We start from the raw sequence: 25,522 nt of genomic DNA on the forward strand, positions 1-25,522 counted from the left end.
ACATGAATCCAACATCATGCCAACTTCTCATCTTGGAGGTGACCCACAGCAGATTTTTTCAGTCACTGCAAACAAAGGATTTCAAATCTAAATATGAAGAGTAATTCATACATCCTAAACTAAATGGATGAATCTGTGGTTAAAATTTAGACAAATCCTTTCAATTACCATGTTTTTAGGACACCTTATCAATCTGGAACAAAATAACATTTCAACTCTTCATCCGTGCTTCCTGTGTTTTCATAAAAACGAAACCCACACTGATTTAAATTACTTTATTGATCTTAAATGGATAAATATAAAAAAGGCGTTCTCGAGTATGGTTGGGGGGTTGCATCAGGATACAAAAAAAACAAATAAAACTGACCTCATCTCACAAATTTAAATATTTTGCAATAATTTTCCTAAAGTGTCAGTCAACATGTTTCTGTAAAAAATCTGTTCATAGTAAAAAATAAGCAAAAGCTCTTGTATTAATGTGTTGAATTTCAATTCCATGCACCGATATGTGTTAGGTTTTGCACTTTGACGTATAAATTGTTGTAAATGCATATTACAATATTACTGTTGACTTGAAACTTGTAAAATGTTCTGCGTAGGATAAAATAGAAAACAATCACCCATGATTTAACGTTTAGTCCTGTTGAAAACATAGCAGCCATGTCAGAGTTATGATACTCAAGGAAATTAAAAACGTACAAACTATTTGTTGGCCCATCTTGAGAAAATGCTGACTAGACTTTAAAATGGGACATAAAGGTTTTGTGACAGTTATAAAATTACAAGCTTTGGACACGTTTTGACTCATTTTGGTGCGTCAGCTTTAATCTATTTAGAGAAATAGCCAAAATGCCTTATTAAATTAACCCACCTCTACAATGAACGGATGTAAAGTGAGTGAAAATTAGATCTGCAAGAATGCCACAGCTGGAGAAACAAGACTGGGTGGTATAGCTGGCATGCTGAAGGCAGATTGGAAGTTCTGCATTGGAAAAGGTTGAGTTCCAACCAAAACCCCTTGAAAATTCTGTGGGTTTGGTTGAGTGACTGAAGAGTGATCTGCCATCCAGCAGGTTGTATCAGTCCACACTAATTACTATGTGTAGAATATCTAGTCCTAAAATTTTTTTCGTCACATCTTCGTTTTTATAAAATTAAAATCTTTAAAGGTAAACAACGTACAAATTTGAAAGTAAACACAGTGGCCTGTTTTTAAATTCCTTGAGTGTGCTCTAAAAATGGGAAAACCTAAGTCAGCTTATCCTTTTTAAATAAAGTCCACTGCTATTGCTAAAGTCAGTGACTTAATTTAAAAAGGCATATATTAAAATCTTTATTGGCATATTTAGATATTTTTTCAGTCTGTTGAATGACACAGACTGCCAAAGACGTCAGGACACAGTGGAGTACAAAATGTCTCCTGAAACAACCTGGCAGGCTCGAGGCGTGGCCCTGAACATTCCCCGCCATCGGATGACAGTAACAGAGGCCACGTTCAAGAGTCCTAATGGACCGTGGGGTTTGTCAGCACAATCACTTGAAACTGAAAAATGGACACTAATACTTTAGGCTCAACTTTGAATATAACACTATGGAAAAATGTGGGAGCATTCTTGGGTTTGTGGAGATGAATCTGTGAGTGGAGAGGGTTGGCACAGCGTTTCATTCTCAGCAGAACTAGGCCTCATTGCACCGGCAGTCTCATGCATTGGAGTCGTCGTCTGTCACACTGGGGTTTGGTGAATTTGAAATCTCCTTGAAGAACTCATCATCTTTCAGCATGCTCTGATGAAAGGTACAACAGACGAAAATATAAACAAAGGCTCTTGAAGTAGAAGCAGAAGTGGAGTGTAACGTTCAATGTCACCTTCTACTTTCTTACCGTCAGGTTTTGAATTCCTTCAGAAAAAGCACCAATCTGCCTCACAGTCCCCTCAGAGTCCTCCATCTGGCAAAACAAGAAGCAGCATGAACCGATAAGGCAAATAGGATTAACTGAGACAGAAGACACTCAGAACAGAACCTTTGACAGTGTTTTTATTCAACATATTACATTTATATAAGGTATTAGAGATTAGAGAGGGACATTGTATACAAGCAGTCAGTCCCCAACAAGTGAACACAATTGGTTCTGAGAGGCTGTTTGCAAGCTGAATTGTTCATAAGTTATTTATTAAATTTCAATCTATAATCACCATTTGAGGTCATTTACATGCCATCACATAAAAACAACACAAATGAAATAAAATACTCTAGTACTGTAAGGTAACTTTCATCTCTACCTCTGCTGAATTAATTTAATCCTCGGGGATCAGTGTCTTAAAGTCGAGCTTTAAGACACTGAGGTATTCCATCTCACTAACGTGACTGACGCGCTGATGTACTTCCTGGTATTCAAAAGTCTAACACAACACTTTATGCTTGATTATTCTGTTTCATTTCCCTTAAGTTTTACAGTGAATTTGACCAATAATTACCATCTAATAGCAAAACATTCAGAGTTCAGTGCTCTGCTGGCCACTTGAAATCCACCATCAGAGCAAACTGCACACTTGAAATTATATTTGCTGAGTTATTCTGACATGATGTGAAATCTTAATCAATGGGGTGTTAACGTTACACTATTTGGGGTGGGCTGCGGAAGAAAGGGGAACAACAGTAGTTGGAACGTTCGAATATTGAGGACTACCTGTGAACAGAACGCAACTATTTGTAAAAACTTGTGTTCACTGCTGAGGATTTCAGTATTACAGAGCTCAAGTACAAACAAACTGACTTTTTGTCAAAATAAAACATGTCACCTTTGTACTCAAAAGGATCATCATATTAATCAAATAGATTTCCTTTCAATATGTTTCGTAAAAAAAAACAAAAAACCTCATTCAAAAGGACCTTAGCAGAGCTTGCTCACCTGTTCTAGTCGATCGAGGTCATCCTCATAAATTTGGAGCTCCAAGCCTTTCTGAAAGCTTCGTCCCTTTGGCATCTCGACATCCATCGGACACACGTACTCCTCATTGTCTTCGTGCTTCTTCTTCCTCAGACCGCTAAAGTTACCAAAAGATAGTTTTCTTGGCTGTTATGAAGGAGAAGACAAAAGAATATTCTGATGTCATAATTTTTTCTACATTAAAATCAACATTTAAAAATGCTTCACTTTATTCTGTTGAGTCTACATGTCAACTTTATTTTAGATTAATTTATCCCTTGGGCAATATATATTTTCATGTGCAAAATGTAAAAAATAAAAAGCAACTCAGTATCATTATGTAAAATCCAAAACAAATCAATTTAAAAAGATGGTTGTTGTTCGCCTTGTAAGCAGAAGTACAATAACAGTACTTTTTAATCCAAGAACTCGTGCTTCACCTTGACCTTCGTGGTGGCAGTAAGCAGAGTGTAATCAGGGTTCTCCAGACACTCCTGCTTTAGCTGCTGTGCCTCTGAACCAATGAGCAGGTTGAAATGTGTGGCAAGGTGGCGGCGCAGCAGCGTCTTGTTAGGGGGGATATTCAGAAGCAAAGCCATGGTCTCTACGTTGAACCGTGGTTCCAGAACCTGAGGAGAGAGGATTTAGCAGTGGATACTTTTCAGAGAGAATGAGTTTCCCAGGAAGCGTGATGACCACACTGCCTCACCATCAGACCTCCATGTACACCACTGCCTCTCAGGTTAGGAGCATATTCAGCGAGGTCCACCGACCGCAGCCACTCCATCACTCTATGGTTGGTCCACTGAGAAATCTCAGCTGGAGAGATGTTGTTCTATAATCACAAAGGACAGAAACAAGATGATTAAAATCTGCCGTTGTGCAGCTGTGTTGTGTAACAGGAGAACAAACTGTGTTTCTCAATTATTTTCTCACCTCGTCAGATGGACGCCGCCGCAAACAGTTGGGCTCATAGTTGTTGAGTCGGAGCACTTGGATAGCTCTCTTGATGCTGAGGTGATGCAGGACACTCCCCACTTTCAGAGAAAGCAGGTCATCCTGAGGGACAGAGTTTGACACCAAGGACTTATTGGTATTTTAATGATGAAAGCAAAACTTATCGTGTAAATAAAAATAAAACTCAAGTCTTTTGCAGCAAAACTAAACATTCACTTTCAAAGAGACTTAACAACAACAATAATAATAGTAATAATAATCCTAATAAGAGATGGGACCAGAGTCATCAGAACTATTTCTGCACTGGTCTTAGGAGAGCTCTTTGCCCCCCATCACTCACCACAGTCATGTAGTGAAGCATGCGACCATCTACCCTCCCCTCATCAAATTGGGTCTTATACTGAGGCAGACCTATATCATCCAGCCATCCTGAGAAGAGAGGGAAAAACTTCAGAATGGAAGTAAAAATCGAAGTTAAAAATAAAAGGGTCAAGAAGACAAGAAATCAGAAGACTAGCAGAGGACTGGTGACCTATTTTGTGTCTCTTTCTGACTGGTGGTACTCACTGGTCACCCAGTTGTAGTCCAGCTTTCCCCGATTATTCTCCTCCTCTGAGCCGAGAGCCTGCAGAGCCAGCTGAAGCTTCTTCTTGTGCAGTGGGTGTTTGATGCCCAGCTCCTGATTGTTCACAACATGACACGTAGGGATTACATGCACCCCTGAAGTGCTATGTCAATGCGTTCAACAACAATCGTCTGCATTCTGCCACCTTTACAAAACTGCTCACCTTCTCCAGGTCCTGCTGCGAGGCCTGCAGAAGAGTCTGACCAGAGGAGATCCATACACGAGCCATGTTTATATAAAGACCAAGGCCCTGCTCCTGTAGCCAGTCACACACCTGATCCTTTGACCAGCGCGCAAATGGAGCATCAACATCACTAAACAGACACAACAACAACAAAACAACACAAAAGTCAAACCCTGCATTTTATTCAAGTAATGTAAAAAGGGGGAAAATGCAGTTGAAATAGTAAGCACAGAAAATACATTTTAGATGTCTGTCATCCTAACAAAGATTGACTTGTTAAAAAAAACAAACATCACATGACAGCTGGATCTCATGGTACACCAGACACTCTGAACAAAGAAACCACATGCTGAGTGATTACTGACGCTGAATGCGCACACTCACTTGTTGGCTCTCTTGAGGTCACAAGACCAACCCAGTCTGGGTCCAGCTGTGGCTCGCACTCCCCCCCGCTTAAATTCACCCTCTGGTATGTTGTCATCCAAGTTAAATGTGGTAGACTGACTCCTTTTCAGCCTTGAAAAACATGACATTGCAGTCTACATGATGAAAAACATTCTCAACAAAACAGGCTTGCAGTGATCAATTAATATGTCCTCTGTATATGGATCTGATAATGTTGATTTTCAACAATTCTATCCACATCCAGTAAGTTCTTGATCACTTGACTGAAGCTTATTGCTTATTTAATTATTCTGTATATTAAGAACAAAGGAGTCTCACAACAGGTGACTCACCTCCCAAAGAGTTTTTTTATTCCTTTTGATTTCTTCTTGCTCTCAGGAGTCACAGGTAGGGTGTGGGTGCTGTCGCTGTTAGTGGATGTCTGTGGAAGCCCAGCCAGATCCAGGTGGTCAGTCCCCTGTCGCTCTGTTTCAGCTGCACAAAACAACATTAAACATAGAAAATCACCAGTGTTGAATACACGTCAATGTTCAGGTACAGCGACAACATCCAGACACATGACATTTTCTAGACAGAATGGAAAGTCGTGGCGGTGAGCATTAAAAGCAATATCCTCTGCAGGATGCATGCAATCAGACAGAGCAGATGACTTAGTATATCAGATATAATAGAGCTTTAGTTGTTTTAAGGGGGGAGTGAGAGGCCATAACAATCAAAATAAACAAGCTGATTATATAGACTTCAACGTAGGGTGTGTTTAAGGAAGAGTATGATGGAAACAGAAGAGTAAACTTAAACATGCAGGTACACAGTAAAGGAGCAAACACAAGGCTGGCTGTATGCTTGACATACAACAATTATGAATCAGCGGTTTTGTTATGGGTATGGCTATCTGAGCTCTGCAGCTGCTGATGAATGTTATGGTAAAAAAAAAGTCATAAGCTGATAAGACAGGTGTAAACCATATAGCAGATACTCAGTAGCTCTCATTGGTGTCTTCAGAGAACTACTGCATCCCTGCAACAACCTGTGGTCTATACTGTACCTAGCATGGGCGCACTCGCACTCCGGTTGCGGTCTTCATGTGTAACAAAGCACACACAACACACGACAGGTTCCAACAGAAAAAGAACAAGACAAAGGGCAGAAATTATCACTGAAATTTGAACAAGAGCAAAGACGTGGAACAAACACAGAGAGACACATAAAGAACATAGACCGACTGCGGCCCATAGGTAGGAATCCAAATAAATGCACATCCATGATTAAATGGGAACAAGATTGCACAGGCTGAAAATTACAGACTTGTTTCAAATACGACATTACATTGGTGTGGTTTGGAAAAATCAAAAGGTGTACATAGCAGCAGAAAGACATCAAGGAATCCCATTCCTCAATGCCATAACAGCATCGAAGGCAGACGGAGTCACCCTGTCGACCTGCCCTAGAACAGCTGAAGGATGTGGATTGCTCTCACCGAGGTTAGGGGCGCTGCCTGTCTTCTTGTCCACACGGATTTTGAAGAAGCCCCTTCCAAAAGAAGAACGAGCCTTTCTTGAACCAAAGCTGTCCTCCTCTATGTTGGCAGGTAAGGTGGCAGAAGGCCTCATGGGTGGCTTCTCACTCGTCTTACTGATATCTGTATACTGGAGGAACAGCAAACTTTACAATCTTTTATTTCTTTTTCTTCTCACCTTTGCCTCTAAAACATTATACTGAAGATAAAAGACATTATCGTGTTGCCCCAATCAAAATGTTTAGGTTCACCTTTTCAGTTTTGCTCTCATCCAGCTGGTCCTGGCTGACAGTCGTTGTTGCTTCTGCACCACTGGAAAAAAATGTGAACGCACACGTAAATGTGTTTTTCATAACAGAACCCCTTTAAACTAATTTTCAAAATTCATCTGATTTCTACTCTCCCAAGACCTGATCCATGTCTGATTCTTTTAACACAGAATTAGTTAGAAACCAAACACGTGTGTAAAAGCAGAAAAGATTAACCATCTTCCATTAAGATGTTTAACAGTGTGTCACTTGAAATTAATCTGTTTGTATTAATATTGAAAATTTGAAAAAATGTTGTGATGTGATGACATAAGGAGAGCTAGGAATGTCCCTGGCTGTAGTAAAAAACTTTTAAATTGGAGGCATTCTTTAAAAACAGGTAGTTAAAATTATTTAATTTATTCATGTTAGAAGAAATTACAGTATTTTCCACACTATAAGGCACACTGGATTATAAAACACATTGGATTATAAAGCGCACCTTCAATGAATGGCCTTTTTTTATTTTTATTCCACATAAAAGGCGCACTGGATTAAAAGGTTTACAAGGCTTTTAGGTGCGCCTTATCTTATATATAAAATACTGTAGTAGTGGCAGAAATATTACATCCCCCAAAACAAATAATAAAAACATACATAAAATGTTAATCAAACTGAACTGTGTGTTGAACATAAAAGTAAAAGGGGAATGTGGTCCTGGTTTACCTTTCTAAATTTATTACAAGAGATTCTGATGCTTGCTCTGGTTCTGGGGGGCTGACTGTGGATGAGGGCTCCTCACAATGTTCAGTGACACTCTCCATCTGAGAACAGATCAGCGTGAAAATACACAGAAAACACACTCCTCCTTTCTACCTTCTGCAAAGTTGCGGTGGTTTAATTTTGCAGATAGGTTAAGAGAAATGATATTTATTTATCTGGACGTGGACAAGTAACAACACTCATCTCCAAAGTGTGAAGTGAGCATTTTTAGTGGTTGATGAGATTTCAAGTACGGTTGTTTGTTTTGAAAGAAAGTAAATATTTTGCATGCCATACTACTTTCATTAAGCTCTCCAGCTACATACTGTACTTTGATTCATTTTTAAGTGACAGTATTTGTGAAACCACATCACATTTTGCAAAACAAACCTCATCTGGGTTCTTCATTCCGACTTGTTCAACCAGTGAGGCAACTTGTTCCGTTGCCTCACGATTTTCTGACTCCATAGGAGCAGAGTCGACAGACGGGAACATGACGTCACCAGAAGTCTCAACAAGCTCATTATCTTTGGTTTTCTCTGTAACAGATAAACAAGATGAAAGTGATGTGGAATGAAAGATACTCCAGTTGTTTAACCTGGTACTTATTAGAGCATTTACGAGCACCAAAACAAAAGGGTTATCAGGTTAAATCTCTTATTTCTAGAAGAATATTAAGAGACAGTCCAGTCATAAGGTTTGATTCACTGTGTGAAAGAACACGGGCTTATATTATCAGATGTAAAGCAGCAGCTCAGGGCTGAGCAAACACAACCATAACAAAACAAGAACAGTGCCATTGTACAGCTGACAGTTTCACAAGTAAGAACCTTTTAAAACAGCAAAAAGAAGTTTTCAAAGGTTACTGTGCTTTATCACTTTTGAGAAAAATATTTGGGCTATTCATGATATGACTTTCTATAATTCAAAATTGCTAGTGGTAATGTAATAATTACAGGATATGTAGTTGTGGTAGTGTCTACATTGAGTTTACTGGAAGCAGAGAGTGTGCAGATGCAGACAGGTGATTTGTGTTGGACTGACTGGCCTCTCTGTGGCATCTGAGAGAAACCAAAGGGTAGAAAGTTAAGCTTACTGTTTTACCTTAAAAATAGTCTGTTCCCAAACAACATCACAACCCGCTGTGGTGGAGTCGACTGTTACAGTAGTCAAGTAAATTAACCAGCAATTTTCAGCCAGTGAGCCATGGAAGAGCTAGCAAAGAATGCTATGTTATTATTATAGTAAATTGTTAAAATGAAACACCACTCCAGTCATTTACAGATGTACTTTTTCTCCATTTTACCATGTTCTGCCTTTTTAATGCTTGTGAAGGTGGTCTTTGGAAAAATCTTTATTTTAGTGATTATTAAACAGGGCCATAATAAAGCAAAAATCACTTTTTAGGCACAACGAAATGGATTGCAGTTTTAAATTATCCTGAATCCCACTGAAATTTGAAGGTTCAGTAACGGATTAATAATCTATGATAACACAGTGATTGTCCAACCTTTCTTCCCTTGCACTGACATCACCATATCTTGAACTTTTTTGTACCGCAGCAGCGACTGCTTCAGTTCTTCAATCTTACGATCCTGCAAACCATTTTAAAAAAAAGCCAAAATCAGGTGACTTTATGAGGTGAGTAGGACATAATCACATCTTGTCAAACGTACCTTCTCTTCATTGGCTGCCATTAATGATTCAACTGCTTTTTTCATTCTCTGCACTTCCACATCTATTCAGGAAAGAAAGCAATTACAGACAAGGAATCGTAACTTCACATAGGGATGGAAGATGAGCCTGGACAACTCAGACTCAACAGGCTACAGCATTACCTACAGTGACAGTGACTTCCCCACAGTACCACAACCCATGACCTCATGTGACCTCAGTGTGCGTTGCATATTTCACTTTGGTAGAACATTTTCACTATTCAGTATACATTCTGCTTCAAGTGGATGGGATAATTCAACTCACAGCATTAGGGTGCATGGAGATCTTCTGATAGTCAAGCCTTTAGCCTGCTGGTTTTTAATTTCTGCTATCCGCTAACAAATCAGTGCTTTAGTACTGTGTTGGATAAATGTAAGGACTGCAATGTTTTAATTGCAGAGTTATGCTGAAGTTGCCCTGGATTAAAAAGGAAATGATTCTACAAAAGTGAAAGGTCACTGTTGGGATTTGTCTGATCTGAAGACAGCATTCACAACACAGATAATGTTGGGTGACTGAGCATGACAATTACAGGTTAGCAGGGACACACTGGTCAATGATGGGAGCAGTGGAATAATTCAAGGAGAGATATAGACGGGTATCAAAGGAGATTATTGTTGGAGGTAATGAGGCAAGAGGAAAAATGGGAAAAGCCTGAATGATTACAGCAAACAACACAATCCACTGGTCATTCCTGCTGAAAACACATAGCAGACATTCCTTGCAGCTGCTCCAGGTCAGACATTAAATCACAGGGGCATAGCTTTTTGACAACCGCAGTTGTGTCCTGTTCAAAGTCCTTAACACAGTGACAACAGTTTAACAGACTGGTAACGTTGTGCTTTGGTATTAGTGCTCCAAATGGTTATACTGTAATGGACAAGCAGAGTTCAGATGGCTCATGCTCGTTCATGCAAACAGGTGGAGATGGGTGCGGTCATGAAGTGCAATGAACACAAGCATAAAAACCCCCCTTACGTTTTTCTTTCAGCTTCTTTCTAAGAGTTTCATCTGGATGAGACACTAAACAGGACAAAGAATGATGAAACAGAAACTTGATGGTTGACGGTGACTTTTTTTTTTAGAACTAAGCTGAGGACTTGTCTAATTATGCAAAGACATTAAAGCTCAATCATATAAAAAATATGAATGAGCATGAGCTTAAAAATCAAAATGCTCATATTCAGGGAGTCGTGTGATTCCTCTGACTTTCCCACCTCTCTCTGTGGGATCTGCACTCCCTGGGGCGACGACTTTGAAGCCTGTGTCATCCTGCAGTCTCCTCATATCTCCGTCTTTGCCCTCCAGCTGCCTCTTCACTAAGATCAACTCCTCCTGTACAACAGAGGACAGCACTGAGGGTATGTCCTCCTCACAGACACCTCCCCTAGTCCCAACCCCTCACTACAAACAAACCACAACACAAAGGCTGAGTAGGCACACCTGCTCTGAATGAGAGAGGTGGGTAGTGAGCACAGACTCTGGGAGGGTTTAGGTTATAACAAATACAAAACTAGAAAAAAAGAGGGTGACCAGAAAAGGAATTAAGGAAGGAAACAGGAAATATATGATTGTTAACACATTTTAACAAATTTGAGAAGAAACAAAGGCGATCAGTGGGATAAGTGGAAAGAGGGCTAAAAAGGGAACAGGCTAAATTCAGGCTAAAACGCTAAATTAAGGAATAACTGTGGTTTTGAGAGACTGGTGCAGACTTCAGGTAGCTGCTACACTTGCTTTTTGCATTTTACTCTACTGCAGTTCAGTAAGTTAAGGGACTTCACACAAACCTGCTTAAAATTGTTTAAAAACTGATGCAACACAGATTCACCCCCCCCCCCAAAAAAAAGTCAAAAACAAACCAAAATAGGAGGAGCACAAGGGAGAGGTCAAAAACCATAATCATACAGCAAGCAAAATAACCATCCTAAGAAAAGCAAACCTTCATAGCCTGGAGTTTGTGCTCCTTCCTCTGTTTCTCATACTGCATCTGGCCCATTTTGATTTTCATGCTAGAAATTTTAGCCATTAACGGCTAGCAGTAAAGAAGCAAATCACAGAGTGGAGAAAATAGAGATGCAAGACGTAAAAGACAAGAAAATTTAGAGAAGGAATAGCCTCAATTCAACAAATAAAGTCAAATTATTAAGCAATATTAAAAAACATTTGACTGTTCTGGGTAATAATCTTCTTAAGACAGTGATGATCAAGCACATGTTGTTGCAGGAAGAAAGTATCCTCAAGATCAAATATTAGTAAGTTGAAAGTGAAATATTTATGATCTGAATAAATCATCCTAAGAACTGTTTATACAGGCCAAATCTCTTAAGCCGAAAAATAGTATGTTCTTGGAAAATGCAAAGAATTCTCAGGAATCATATATCAAGGGCAAGAGCCAACAATATGCCATGGTGTGAAAAATCACCAGTGATTTATGAAGGAAATTATCATGGGTGCCCAAACTTTTTCATACCACTGTATGTATGCATGAAATAATGTATGCGTGTATATATATAGAAAAAGTTACATTTTTAAGTTTATGGCTGTAGCACAACAGATAAACAGCATAGATAGAATATATCAGTCATGAATAATTTCATACTTTAACACTGAGTGATTCAACACCTCACCTTTGTCGATTTAAGCTTCTTTTCGTACTGCAGTTTTTCAGTCTCCAGCTCTGTCAATCTGTACCTCATTTCATTAATTTCAAGAACCAGGTCCTGAAGGGGTATGAAGTAAAAATTACAGAATGGCAATGAAATAGCACATAGATTAAATATGTGTAAATAATAATAATTAAATGCTGTGAATCTTTTTTTCAGCAGGAATTTCATTATGGCAGCTCTTACTTTCCAGATGTTCTCTTTCAAGTTCAATGAAGAAAATACAAACCATATGGTATTCCACCTGATGTTTGATATTCTATTAAACATCCAAATCTGATTTAAGTCAGCACAAATAGGACAGTTTAGTATTAATACATGCCATGAAGCAACCGCAGATATGTTTGGTGGGACTGAATTCCTTGGGGAATCAAATCTTCAAAGCAACAGCAGAGATAAAACAACAGGAAACGCCTTTAGGAGAAGTGATTTATGTGCAGTGAGGCGGAACTTGGACAGCAGATCTGTTGCTCCAGTGGTGTGGAAGAGACTGTGCTGCAACAGCAACATGATGTGTGTGAACGCTTTCCTGCATGGGAACAGACATCTGTCTGTGAATTCCAAACCGTCAAAAAAAAAAAAAAAAAATCTACGATGTTATTGACGTTTTTTATAACAAACACAACAGACGTATTTCCAGAGAAGAGCTCACTCTTGTTTCCCCTGCAGTTATCTGAATGTTATTCTAAACGTAACACTCTGAGACTAGTGTCTCCCACACAGGTGTCAGACAACAACAGTGTTTACTTTGACAAGTGTACGACTTGAGGTAAGGGTAAAAAGTCAATACTGTGGGGAAAAAAAAGTACCATGAGGTCTGGCTCACATACCTCACTATCTCTAAATCTGTCAAAGTCCAGCCTGTCCTTGTCCATGGAGTTCAGCTTCAGCTTCAGATTGGACACTTCAGACATCAACTCAAGTTTTTGGGTCTCAAGTGCAGTTCTGCAGAGAAGCTCCTACAATAACAAGCACACACTGGTAAAAAATATGCTGCAGTTGCTAAGAGGTTATCACTGGTAATGTAGAAAACATTGTTGATCTGGATATATATGTTGATATTTGTAAATAATAAAATCGTAACAAAGATGAGGCCAGCGAAGCTCATAAGCAAGCACTGTGTATAATCGTATCGTCTTTACCACAACAATAATATTTATACAATCAGTTTTAGAAGTAGAAATGCAAATCTTAAAACAACACAAGGAAAAGCCCTGCTGCTCTCTGCATCTTTGAACCTTGGACACAACAAGCACTGCTAAATATGCATTTATCAAAAAAAGCTGATGTCTGCTTCACAAACTCACCTGTTGCAGCATCTCCTCAGTGGCATTGAGTTTGTCCCTGTGCTCCTCCAAACATAAATCCAGATCTCGAATCTTCTCTCCCTGAGCCTCCACCTGGTCTGTCAGTACACTCACCTGTGTGAACCGAGACACCACCATTTCTGTACCACATTAATACACTGCCCGGCCAAAAAAAAAGTCACACACGCTAATATTTTGTGGGACAGCCTGTAGCTTTGATTGCAGTGCGCATCTGCGCATTGTTTCGACAACCTCGTACAACGTTGCAGCATTTATTTCTGTCCAGAATTGCATTCTTGTATTGATGATAGGAGTCAAACCACTCTGCAAGGTCTTCTCCAGCACATCCCATAGACTTTGAATGGGGTTAAGCTCAGGACTGTGGGGGCCAATTGATTTGTCAAAATGATTCCTCACGCTCCCTGGAACACTCGTTCACAATCAGAGTCCGATAAATTTTGGCATTGTTGTCCTGGAATATGATCGTGCCATCCAGGAGAAAAGAAGAAGAAGATTTTTTGATTTTTGCAAAAACACTTTAATCGCACTCAAACATTTTACAATTTTACATTGGATGAAAGTGCTAAAGTGCTTTACAATACTAAAAACCAATTCTCCTCTTTCTGGTAAATTGCGAGTTTTGCCTCTCCAGAGATAAAATTTAAAAGCTGCCACTTTCTTTGATTCGATTTCTTGTACCCAGCACCATAAGTACATTTTCTGATATTAAAATTTTCACTGAACAGATTAAAAACATTCCTTAAAAGAGTGAAGAACACTGCACTCTTTTAACAAATGTTTTTAATCTGTTCAGTGAAAATTTTAATATCAGAAAATTTATTTATGGAGAAGAAGAAGAAGCAGAACTTTATCTAAAAAATCCATTTATGGGATTGCCTGGTCCTTCAGTACATTCAGATACTCAGCTGACATAAATTTTTTGCTGAATAATATTGACTTGACCAACCGAAGCAACCCCTGATCATAACACTGCAATTTGCTTATTGAAACCCAAACGGTGACTTTTTTTTGGCCGGGCAGTGTATAAACAAACCTAATCATCAGCATAAACAAACCATTGAACCACCAGCACCTCAGGAGGGGAAAGTGGTGCACCACCAACATTGTTCACATTGAAGGCGGGGAGCTGCTGACCTCAACTGAAGATATTGTTGGAAGGAATACTTTAAGGATCCCCTCAAAGTCTCACTACCATGAGGAAGCAGAGGCTGAGGTCTCAGAGGTGGACTCATCCATCATCCAAGCTGAATTCACCGACGCGGTTGCCAAGCTCCTCTGTGGCATGACACGGGGGTGTTTGAGACTCGCCATTAGTACAACACGTCTCTGGATGTGCAGGGACTGTCATGTTTGACACGTCTCTAACATGGCAGTCGGGAACAGTATCTCTGGATTGGCAGACCAGGGGGGATGGTCCCCTTTTTTAATAAAGGGGACCAGAGGTGCTCCAAATGCAAGGGGATCACACTCCTCAGCCTTCCGGTATTCCAGGGTACTGGAGAGAAGGATTAGTCCAATGGACTCAGGAGGAACAATGAGGTTTTCGTCTCGGTTGCCAAACACTGGACCAGCCCTACACTCTCCATCCAGTTCTCAAGGGTTTGTAGGTGTGTGCCCAACACACCTACAAACCCTATGTGTTTTGTGGATCTGGAGAAGGCATTCAACCACGTGTCTCAAGTGCACCAGGAGTATGGGGTTCAAGGCTCTTTGCTGAGGGATGTCTGGTCCCTGTATGACAGAGCTAGAGCTTGGTTCACATTGCCAGCAGTAAGTCAGACCTATTCCAGGTGCATGTTGGACTTCGAAATGGTGGACCTTTATCACTGGTTCTGTTTATAATGTTTATTGACAGAATTTCTAGGTGCAACCAGGAACCGGAGCACGTCCAGTTTGGAAACCAAAGGATTTCATCTCTGCTTTTTGCAGATGATGTCCTGTTTGCCTCATCAAACCGTCCCAGCGTGCACTGGGACGGTTTGCAGCTGAGTGTGAAGTGAGTGGGATAAGAAGTAGCAACTCCAAATCCAATGCCACGGTTCTCGAGTGGAAAAAGGTGGTCTGCCCTCTCTGTGTCGGAGGAGAGTCTTTGCCCCAAGTGGAGGAGTTTAAGTATGTTGGGGTCTTGTTCAGGAGTGAGGGAAAGGCGGAACCTGAGATTGACAGGCGTATTGGTGCAACAGCTGCCATTTTGCAGTTGCAGCTCAGTCACCAGAGACTATGTCTCTCGGTTGGCCTGGGAATGCCTCAGGATCCCCCCGGAAGAGCTTGATGAGGTGTCTGGGGGGAGGAAGTATGGGCATCCCTGCTTAGACTGTTGCCTCTGGGACCCAGCTCCGGATAAGCGAGGGAGGGAGGGAGGATGGATGAATGTACTGCTGGATGGATCAATATAAACAGAGATTGCAGTTTTTTTTAAAAACCTATTAATTCTGGATGGGTACCTGAAGGACCAGAGACTCCTTATCATTCTCAAGCCTGGAAAGCCTTTCCTGGTAGTGGTCTCCTCCGCTCAGAGAGATGTGCCCGTTGGACTGTAAGGACAAAATATGACGATGAAGGTAGAAAAACTTTGCCTTATGAAACTGGAAAATGCCAACCTGGATCACAAAGCATGTGTTCAAACTTCTGACTGGTATTTTTTAAAATAATGTTTCATTAATCATTAATTATAATATCAAACACATACACACTTTATTATGCTCATTTTGGTTAAAAAAAAAAATTGAACTGGGACAATCATGCAGACATGAAGGTATGGTTTCACATAGCTTCAAGAAACTTCTACATAGCTTCCACACATCAAGAAAATGCTGGAACCACACCTGTTTGCTAATGGTTCAACTTCATATTCTCGTGTTTCCATGGGTTTCAACTTCATGACCCTTCTAAAGGAATGGTTTTTGCCTTGTGTCTTGTAAATTTTGTGTTCCTTCTTTGAACAAAATACTGCATGCAAAAAAAGAAAGATGAGATAAGCATTTTAATTTTTCCTTTAGCATCACTTTCATCTTAAGTGACTATAAAACTACAGGACTTGGAATTCATGCAAGTTCACGCCAATGACAGCTCTTTATACCTTTTGTTAGAGCAGCAAAAGAGGATGATCAAGGAGCAGACTGACCGACACTCATGACCTCAGCAGCAAGCAACTCATAACTTATCTAGTACTAAAGGGTTCTGTATTTACAACAAATACATAGATAAATAATATATAAAATAAAATGTTTATTATCTCTGTATGAATACAATTGTATCAAGCAAATGAACATGAAAGTTGATTTCATTGTGTGATTTGAACATTGAACACTGATCTTAGATGAAATCTTTTCACAGTGCAACTGGCAGCTACAGTGTCGTACCCAGCAGAAACAAAACCTTACAAGGCTGAGAACAAGGCTGCTGTACACACAATTAGTTACAGCACTACACAAAAGTTCTGGCATTTATCTGGCCTACAGCCCATCACTCTCCTAAAACCCACACTGGTTCCCAAGGAGTTACTTTTGTTTCTTGGAATACACACTGGCTGTTACATCAACAACACCAGCATTTTATCCTTGACTGCCAGAGAACACAGTAAATGAGGACAGGACTTCAAAACAACACTGGCCATCTGCTTACCTACAGGATTTTTGACAAGTGTTCCCACCTGGAACAACACTGCTTATGAGGGGTGAAACAAGTAAAAAAAATCTCATAACAACCTCATTAGCACATATAGCATGACCTTCATACAGTGAAAGAGCAACCTGAGCCAAATATCTTTCATTCCTGCCTTGATTAACAATGTACTTATGTAAGGATCCCTGCTGTGGCAATTCAGTCATAATTTTGTGAGCACTTTTACAAACAATGCAGCTACATTTTATCAATAGGTACACAAGAACAACCTGTGAATATGACCCATATTTTCTAAGATGACAGGTAACATTTTGCCATTGCAGGACTTCACAGCTGTTTACCAACATGTTTACCAGGAAGGACGAGGTACTGAAATAGAACAAGGTTTCAAACAAATGACCATAGTACCATACATTATATAAATGAAACATAGTAAAGATACAGTGGTTTCACTCAAGACTATATAAGTGATAACACATTCTCCCTTGGTCTAATCAGCGCAAACACAACCTCTCTCCATAGCTAATCTATAATCCAGAGCGAATCACAAACCTATTATAAACACAAGTGTTACTGTGCACTAGCAGTGTACTTGTGTGACAGAGCAAGACAGCAATCCAAAAATAGCGTAATATAATAATAAGAATGCAAATAGAATGAGTTGGTGATAGGAAATATTGTGCTGAAGCTTCTATGATGTTCAGGAGGGAGCTTTGATAACAAGTGCAAAGAGTTAATTTGGGACATAGTGATGAGACATTTCCAATGAAACTGATCTGAGCAGTATTTGTGTGCATGTTTTCTACCGGTAATGCTCTTACCAGATGACCATGTAGCCACTCGACCAGACTGTCAGCTGTGGAGTCAGGGATCTGGCAGCGTAGGCTTTCCCTTTCCTCTGTGTCCATCAACTCCACGACGCTCCTCAGGTCTTCCAAAAGGTGAAGAGCCCTCAGGCTGCCCATGAAAGGGGAGGTTGGCGACTGGCAGTCAAAAAGCCCATTGGAGTAGTCTAGAGCCTTAGAGCCTGATGAAAGATGCATATAAGGAAAGCAAAACACTTTACAAGGATACACAATCCAAAGACACAGATGCAACATATCACTCTTCACTTTATACAGGCTTTACGACATATTTATAAAACAACAATTCACTGGGAATAGTTGTAACCTGATTTTATGTATTACTAATAAAAGTGTAGTTCAAGATATTCAATCATCACTAGTTTAACCTGAATTAGTCCTCACTTGTGGTGGATCCGCCAAATCCATATCTAGTTTCTGTACAAGTATGCAAGGAAATTATTTCAAACGGACTTGTAGTGCACAAAAGCAGTTGGTGAACCTGGCAACATACCAAACAGACCAAAAGACCACATAGTAAATGCTGAACACTGGAACAGCCAATTAACCTGAAGCCCATGTCTTTGGAGGTGGGAGGAGGCCAGAGAACCCACGCAGACACGGGGAAAACATGCTAACTCCACACAAAGCGGGACACGAACCCGGAACCGCCTCTCTGTGAGGCGACAGCTCTACCGTACCGCCCCAGTTTTGGACAATTAATTTGTAATTTTTTTGCTGATTCTTTTGTTCTGTCAAGAAAATACACCACATTTATCACTAGTTGATAATGGTAGCAACAGGCTATCAAGATATTCTCGTGTACTCAAAAGAAGCTTGATTTTATCAAAAAGAAATATGCTGCTAAACTGCTGTGAGTGAGATGTATAACTGCTGTATTTGTTTTTCAAGTCAAAAAATGTGTGTACTAATTATTTTAACCACAATATAACTCATCTATCGATGATGTGAAAATTTATGTCCCACGTAAAAGCGGAAGTGGGGGGGGGGCACATTTGAGATTGGGCTGAAGTCTCCTTGAAACCGGCACACTGGACATTCAATGCTATCAGAGAACTTTACCTGCAATAATGCCGTCCATCTGCTCCAGGGCAGCCGCCAACATGTCACTGGCATCTGACATCATCTTCAGTCACTGATGAACCTGAGGAGCATTGAAACCATTCAAAAGACATCCTTTAAAACCTCCTTAATTTCTGGTATCAATAAAATGTGTGTGTGTATAATTTTAAATTATATTTCTATTTAAAAATAGCAGCATACGAATATTGTTTTTGTCTTACACCATACAAAACAGTAAGGTAAAAAGAATGGAACTTGAAATGTAAACATCCATGATTATTGTGACTACATATACTCTAACACACGATGCACCGATAATCAGTGGGCTGTGGAATGTCAACAGTGTTGGGACAAAGTCAAATCAAGCAACTAGTCAGAACGGAGATCAGCTTTCAAAGCTAAAATTGCAGCAATGCTCATGTTAAACTTGTGATTACAAAAGGTTCCCATTTAGAAATTCTACTGTTTCTACAGTACATCAATAATAACCTAAAATAGGACAGCAGCCGGTGAAACAGATTGAGATGTTTTCACCATAGAAATGGAGCAATATATAAGAACCCAATCTAAAAAGTTAATCATGACTGTCTGGTTGTTCTTAAACCTCTTGAGCTTGATTCTGCAAAGAGCTCATGTTCAATTCGTCTGGGCTTCACTGATGAATGATGCATTTTAGAATATCAATCAGGCCATTTGCGTACTACACTGGTACTAGGAATGCCATGTCAATGGGACACTGCACAGTCTGTCTGGAGAAGAGCAAAGATGCATTTTAGTGATCCAGTCCTGGATATCAGTCCCAGCAGCACAACAGACCCTTTGTTTTACGTTGTTTTACCAAGAGGTTAAGCTGTACATTCATTAAGGCACAAACACTCATCTGCATACACAGATGGGCAACTCCTTTAATTGGCTGTCTAACATCCTGGGAGTGACCAACACCGGAACATAGCAGCATTTCTAAACTTTATAGAAACCACCCACAGACTAACGTTGTTATTTCAGCATTCCTGTGGTAACATTTTCCGTTTTATCTAAATAAAGCATCCTTTAAAACATTGTCACTACACAGCAGGTCGAGAATGAAAGGAGCCAGCATGTCTTCATTTGGCTCCACAGTACACTGCTGACTGGGGTCCAGCAGTAGGTTTATGACTGTGGGTGAAGACGATCCATGCATCCTGCCTACAGTTACTGATCATCTGCATCTTGAACAAATGGGACAAGTAAGCATATATCATGACATTTAAAAAAGCAGGAAAACAGTGTCTTATAATTATTTTCAAAGGGCAAGCTGAAAAGTTCTGTAGGCATTTAAAGTTCAAAGGTTAGTGGGAGAATTGAACTGTTTTACAAGTTCAAAAAACTGAAATGGTTGTGTTTTCAAAAGGAAACCATAAGCATGATTTCCCCTAAGAAACGTCCAATGATTTAAACCCTAGTATTAGAAAACACAATAACATCAGAAATGCTTCACAAGACAGACATAAAGTTCAGATAAAAATATCCAGATATCCTCAGATATTATAGGAATAAAAATCTCACGAGACTGTAAAACCTGGGAAGGAGCATCACAACATTCAGGTGTCAAACTACAAATATCAAGAAGAAACCAAGTTTTAAATGGCAACAGCCGAGTTTGAATCACGGTGCTGGAATGGAGACCTGCAGGGAACTCCTCTCAAAACCCTGAATCAGCTTTTCCTTCATACCAGACAGGCAACTACAGGTAAGGTGATCATCTGGTTTTCAGCAAACAGAGGATACTGAGCGAAGACAAGACATGCCAACAAGATCCCTGTTGTCCACGTGTCAATCAATGCTAAAGAAGTGTAAACTGTCTGAGTACTTCCAGAGCACCTTCCTGTTCAGCAACCAAAACGATCAGCACAAAGATGGTCTAATTACAGAGAAGTGTACTATGTTCTTAAGTCCCGGGACGCCTCTATGGTATGTTAATCATGAGTAGACAGGGGGGGTTGTCTTTAACTTTGAGTTCTTGTCTTTTCTAACCATAGGCTGTGGATCAGAGTATTTCAGAGTTGCAACCAGCATCCATTTTTCATCCATTCACTATTTCTCTGACAATAGTGAATACTGGCATTATGAATTGCAAGTAAAGCCCATACATTGCTTACGATGCAGGACCAAATGTCCAAACCTCCAAAATATTAAACAAACCATAACTTGGGAGTAAGACCATGAACAAGAAATACCCTTGTTAGAGAAGATGGCACTGGGGAATGTCTGGGAAATATGCTTGAAAAATGATATTAAACACTGGTTATTTAAACCTTGATAAGTCTTCATCTAACTGCTGCATTGGCCCTTAGTTTACCTCAAATTGAACTGGCAATTTTTCACTCTTACCTGTAGGACTACTGATCCATCAGGATTATGTTCAAGCAAGTGTATGAGTTTTGGATACATAGCTGTAGGTGCCTGCCTTTTCATGAATATACTGGAAGACACTTTGTTTTGGGTGTGCCACACGTTTGTGGAAAATGTAATGCGATGTCTTTTTCCAGATCTCTAATAAATGCAATGTGAATTTCTTTGTTAATTTTTTAGCTTAGTCTGCTTGTCTCTTCAGCAGATGGACACTTCCTACTGTGCAGTTGTACTGTGTACACTAATCTACTCTAACCCCATCCAGCTCAGTCCACATCCATCTCTTACTGAAAGGATGTCAGTACAGACGATTCTAAATGGACTAGCAAAGTTTGTTTTAGCTTTAAGTGACACAAGCAAAGTTACATCTTGTTAAATGATATTTGAGAGGAGTGAGACCTCTCTGTGGAAAATATCTCCAAAACAAGGAAGTCATATCAAAATAATCTAGATTGATAAATAGCCCCGCAGATAAAAATATATACATATTATTTAGAAGTAAAGTGTTCTTCTAAGTTTAAATTCCACTTGTTTACACAATCAAAGGAGACATCTCAAAAATCCCTGTGAGTGAGCATCACTCTCAAAAACAAAGTCTCCCAGTCTGCCTTTCTATAAGCATCATTTACTACAACCGTAAGACATACAGAGAAGGCTATTGTTCATGGGAGAAGGGTGGTGGAGAAGGGTGGTGGAGAAGGGTGGTGGGGGTGGGTTGGGTGGGGTATTTTGACTGAAAAGCATGAATAGAAAGGAAAGAGAAAACTGCAGTGCTATAGTACTCATGGCATTTGCAACAACACCTGCCTGCAAAAACCAATCTTACCCTTTGGTGAAAACAAGCATATAATTCATGGGGACATGCGGAGCACAATGAATACAAAGGAGACAGTGGACCGTTCTAATGTCTTTTACTTTTTTCCAACCCTGGTCCCTTCAGGCAGACAGCCATTACCCATCCACACGAAAAACTCTTCAGACAGCTTGGAAAATTCCTGAAGAAAAGACAAACCATCTTCGTCTGTCCTCCTGAGTGATCAGTTAACTATGCATTTGCACACAGAGGAAATTGAAAACAAAGTGGAAGCCTCAGGGCTATGTCTTTCCAGTGTGCAGAAAGCGGGGTGGGAGGAACTGCGACCATCAAACTGGATATGGAAGCTTGTGTTGAGTTACTCTGGTTGTAAATGGTCCCAGGGAGAGAGGAATTTACAATCCTGGCATAAATCACACAACAGTTTGCCATGCTTATTCTTTGTTAAACAAAGAATAAGCACAGCGAAATAAATCTGGCATGATAAAATCTGGATCAATTTCTGTATAAATGAGATAGATAGATGAGATAGTGCCATTTTTTGAGTCATGCAGACCTTACCTGTCTTTATCTACACACTATGCATCCATGAGAAAATCTTAAGTCATGCAAAAGACGTGCTTTTTAACCCATAACTTTGAATATTCTATTCAGCATAGCACGTCTTAAAATATACGCCATTACAGGGCTAACATTATCTCCAAGTTTAAGGTTAGATTAAATGGCCGTAAACACCACCTGCAGGGCGCTGCTCTGAAATAACCTGAATGTCAGAACACAACGTCACTAATCTAACTCCAGTAAACAACAATGAAAATGAGATGTACAGTAGATGCAAAGCTGAGACTTCTGTGCCTTTAGAAAAGCTTAAAAATAAGGCTAAAAAAGGTTTCCATTCCACGGGATGTGTGATGAAACACATGGAAATGATCAAAACATTGAAACTGATGATCTGAAATAAGGAACACAGATTTTCTGAAATCTTCAAGAATTTTCTGCCTGCATGTATTTGAAAGATGATAGCAGCAATTAATCTATGTTGGATGGCAGTAGACATTCTTTCATTCAAAGTAGTGAAAAAAATCTCAAATATGATGTTATGGTTAAATAAATCTATTATTACCTTAACCAAGGGTGATTTCTTTCACCCACTTTTATAGGTTTTGTTTAGTTTCTCAGGAAATAACATGAATTTCATAAGGGAAACAAAAGTATTCAGGGGATTGGTATCATTTGGTATGTGCAATGGATACAGATCAAGACAAAAATATGGGTCGATTAGATTTAAATCTGCCATCATAAGGTGTAATCTGTCCTGTATATAGTGATTGATGATTGATGATTGATGATGCACCAGTCATACAAGACTTTAAATCTGAAACAATGCAACTGTTCAGGTTTTAGTGACAGTGGCGTAAGTAAAAATGGGCTTTATGGTTGCATTTTAAGTTTGGGAAACTCCTAAGAGACAATAAAAAGTTTCAAGACTTACCTACAGTAACAGCTGATCAAATTTCACATCCTAACAACAGACAGTAAACTCTTAGTTATTAGTCTGGATTGATTATTTAACACCGACACATTCATCAGCATCTCAAGGCAACAGGGAACCAGATGAAGGCACCCAGTGGGGACGGAGTGACCTCTGACCCCGTGAGGAACACCTCACCAATGTCTGGTGGAGCTAAAGTTAATTAGCAAATCAGTCAATTACCAAACTGATAAGAGACAACATCTGGAATAAAAGTAAAACCTTAACATTTATCGGGACATCTCAAAGGAAAACCAGCTAAATGTTGTAAACGTTTACCAGTGTTTTAACTTTAAAGGGGAAACACCATAAATGGACAAAGTTTCTACGTTGACAAATCGTCCACTTATATCGGGGGGAGCTACAACAGCAGTTTGTCTCCACCAGACATTCGTGATCCTGAAGCAGAAGAAGTCATAAATCACAGCCGAACTTCCACCGACTGGCTTACCGAAAGCTGCTCGAATAAATGAACGAGGTATCCGTTAGTTTCCTCCTTCAGACATCTATAAAAACTCCACAGAGATCGGTTGCTTAACTTCTCCGCGTCCACAGGCACCACTCCAAGCCTCGTCCGTCCACATAGCTACGCCATGATGTGACGAGAATGCTGGAAAAGTTGTGACGTCATGACTGGAAAACCCCGCCCCGCTGCCGCCGGATTGGCGGCTGGAGCGGGAGTGTGTCCTGGTGGTGTGGACGCGCATTACCGCCAATGTGCTGGGATTTTAAAAAATAATCATTTCAGTCCTTTTATGACGCAACCCTTTTCACAATGTTAAAAAATAACAAATTAAATATTGTTTGAAATAGTTTGTGTGTTCAGGGTAGAATTAGATATATACCATATGAGGATACAAAAATATATCAAAACAAGTAGAAGAAGAAGTATATATAGGGGAAATTACATAGTCACTCAGGTTAGTATTTTTAACAGTATACAGGCCCCCTGAACACAGCACAGAAGGGGGCCTGTAAGCATGCAGTTAATACATACACATCAAACTACACACATTGGGAGGCAGAGTGACGGCCAGCGGCTTCTGGAACACGCCCCAATCTAGCATCTTGTTGGGGGGACGCGCACCTTGGTCAAGGGCAACTCGGTAGTGGCTGGGAGGTGAGCTGACACCTCCCACCGTCAGCTCACACTCCTGACATCATGGAGGGATCCACCGATGGCTGGGGCGATCTGTCTACGAGACATCTGCTCTACCGCTGAGCCACTGCTGCCCAAAAGTATCAATGCAGTCAGGGACTGCAACATCCCGCGACACCCCTGAATTCAAAATTTTACCCTTACCTACTTACATAGGTCAAAGATCAAAGCTAGAGCTCTGACCAACTTTCATAGATCAAAGCAGTAGCTTTGATCTATGGTCTTACTCACACTGGCTTTCTCCCTCGTCTTTCTATCTTATCAGGTTCCTGAGTGTACAAAAGTTAAAATTTGACCTTGACCTGGTTTTCACCAAGGTCAAGGTCATCATCATCTCAGTTTTGTATGTTAGCTAAATCAATCATCCCCTCATAGTGTGGTCCACCTAACATCCTAGACCATGAAAACCTCCCACAGAGTTAGATTAGTATCATCATTAATGCTTTCTTTGTGAAACTCTATTTGAATTTTTTAAAATATTCCTGCTTACATTTAAGTCAATACCAATAATGAACATATGAAAGCAAAAGATTCTGAATCCGAGATAAGATCTAGAAGGCTGGTGTAATGAGAAGCCCACAAGGTGGCATAGTTAGGTTACATTTATGAAGTGAGGAAGAGTTCAGCATGAGTGTGTTTCCTGTGTTGAGCACTTTGCTCTTAAAACGATATAACATAAGTGTAGTATAAATACAAGACAGGATAAGAGCAGGAGTGTTGAATATCACATAGAGATTGGGAA

General features: G+C 39.9%; 1 protein-coding gene across 4 annotated transcripts; it reads right to left on the reverse strand.

Moving 5' to 3' along the window:
• Window positions 1-260: 260 nt before the first annotated feature.
• ppfibp1b (PPFIA binding protein 1b) lies at window positions 261-24,218 on the reverse strand. 4 transcript variants are annotated; one of them, XM_068312324.1, is made up of 27 exons: window positions 24,073-24,218; window positions 18,886-18,967; window positions 17,782-17,987; window positions 15,781-15,870; window positions 13,316-13,429; window positions 12,839-12,967; window positions 11,973-12,065; window positions 10,560-10,677; window positions 10,321-10,365; window positions 9,303-9,364; window positions 9,137-9,221; window positions 8,017-8,165; window positions 7,591-7,688; window positions 6,868-6,928; window positions 6,578-6,746; window positions 6,146-6,178; window positions 5,433-5,574; window positions 5,080-5,211; window positions 4,675-4,825; window positions 4,454-4,565; window positions 4,227-4,315; window positions 3,866-3,988; window positions 3,639-3,764; window positions 3,370-3,558; window positions 2,912-3,076; window positions 1,883-1,948; window positions 261-1,785 (listed from the first exon to the last, which is right to left on the reverse strand). In XM_068312324.1, the coding sequence occupies exons 2-27, from the start codon at window positions 18,947-18,949 to the stop codon at window positions 1,702-1,704; spliced, it is 2,895 nt and encodes a 964-aa protein (XP_068168425.1). In that variant the 5' UTR covers window positions 18,950-18,967; window positions 24,073-24,218; the 3' UTR covers window positions 261-1,701. The 4 variants fall into 4 exon arrangements, with proteins under 4 accessions (XP_068168425.1, XP_068168427.1, XP_068168426.1 ...); XM_068312326.1 differs by lacking the exon at window positions 10,321-10,365; XM_068312325.1 differs by lacking the exon at window positions 6,146-6,178.
• Between the last annotated feature and the right edge of the window lie 1,304 nt (window positions 24,219-25,522).

Source organism: Antennarius striatus, chromosome 4, assembly GCF_040054535.1.
Source record: "Antennarius striatus isolate MH-2024 chromosome 4, ASM4005453v1, whole genome shotgun sequence".
Taxonomy (NCBI): domain Eukaryota; kingdom Metazoa; phylum Chordata; class Actinopteri; order Lophiiformes; family Antennariidae; genus Antennarius; species Antennarius striatus.

Coding starts and splice junctions, on each gene's coding strand:
- ppfibp1b (XM_068312324.1), bottom strand. CDS start 18,949: ATGATGTCAGATGCCAGTGACATGTTGGCGGCTGCCCTGGAGCAGATG. Junction 15,871..17,781: donor AGTGGCTACATGGTCATCTG/GTAAGAGCATTA, acceptor TTGTCCTTACAG/TCCAACGGGCACATCTCTCT. Junction 9,222..9,302: donor TGGCAGCCAATGAAGAGAAG/GTACGTTTGACA, acceptor AATGGTTTGCAG/GATCGTAAGATTGAAGAACT.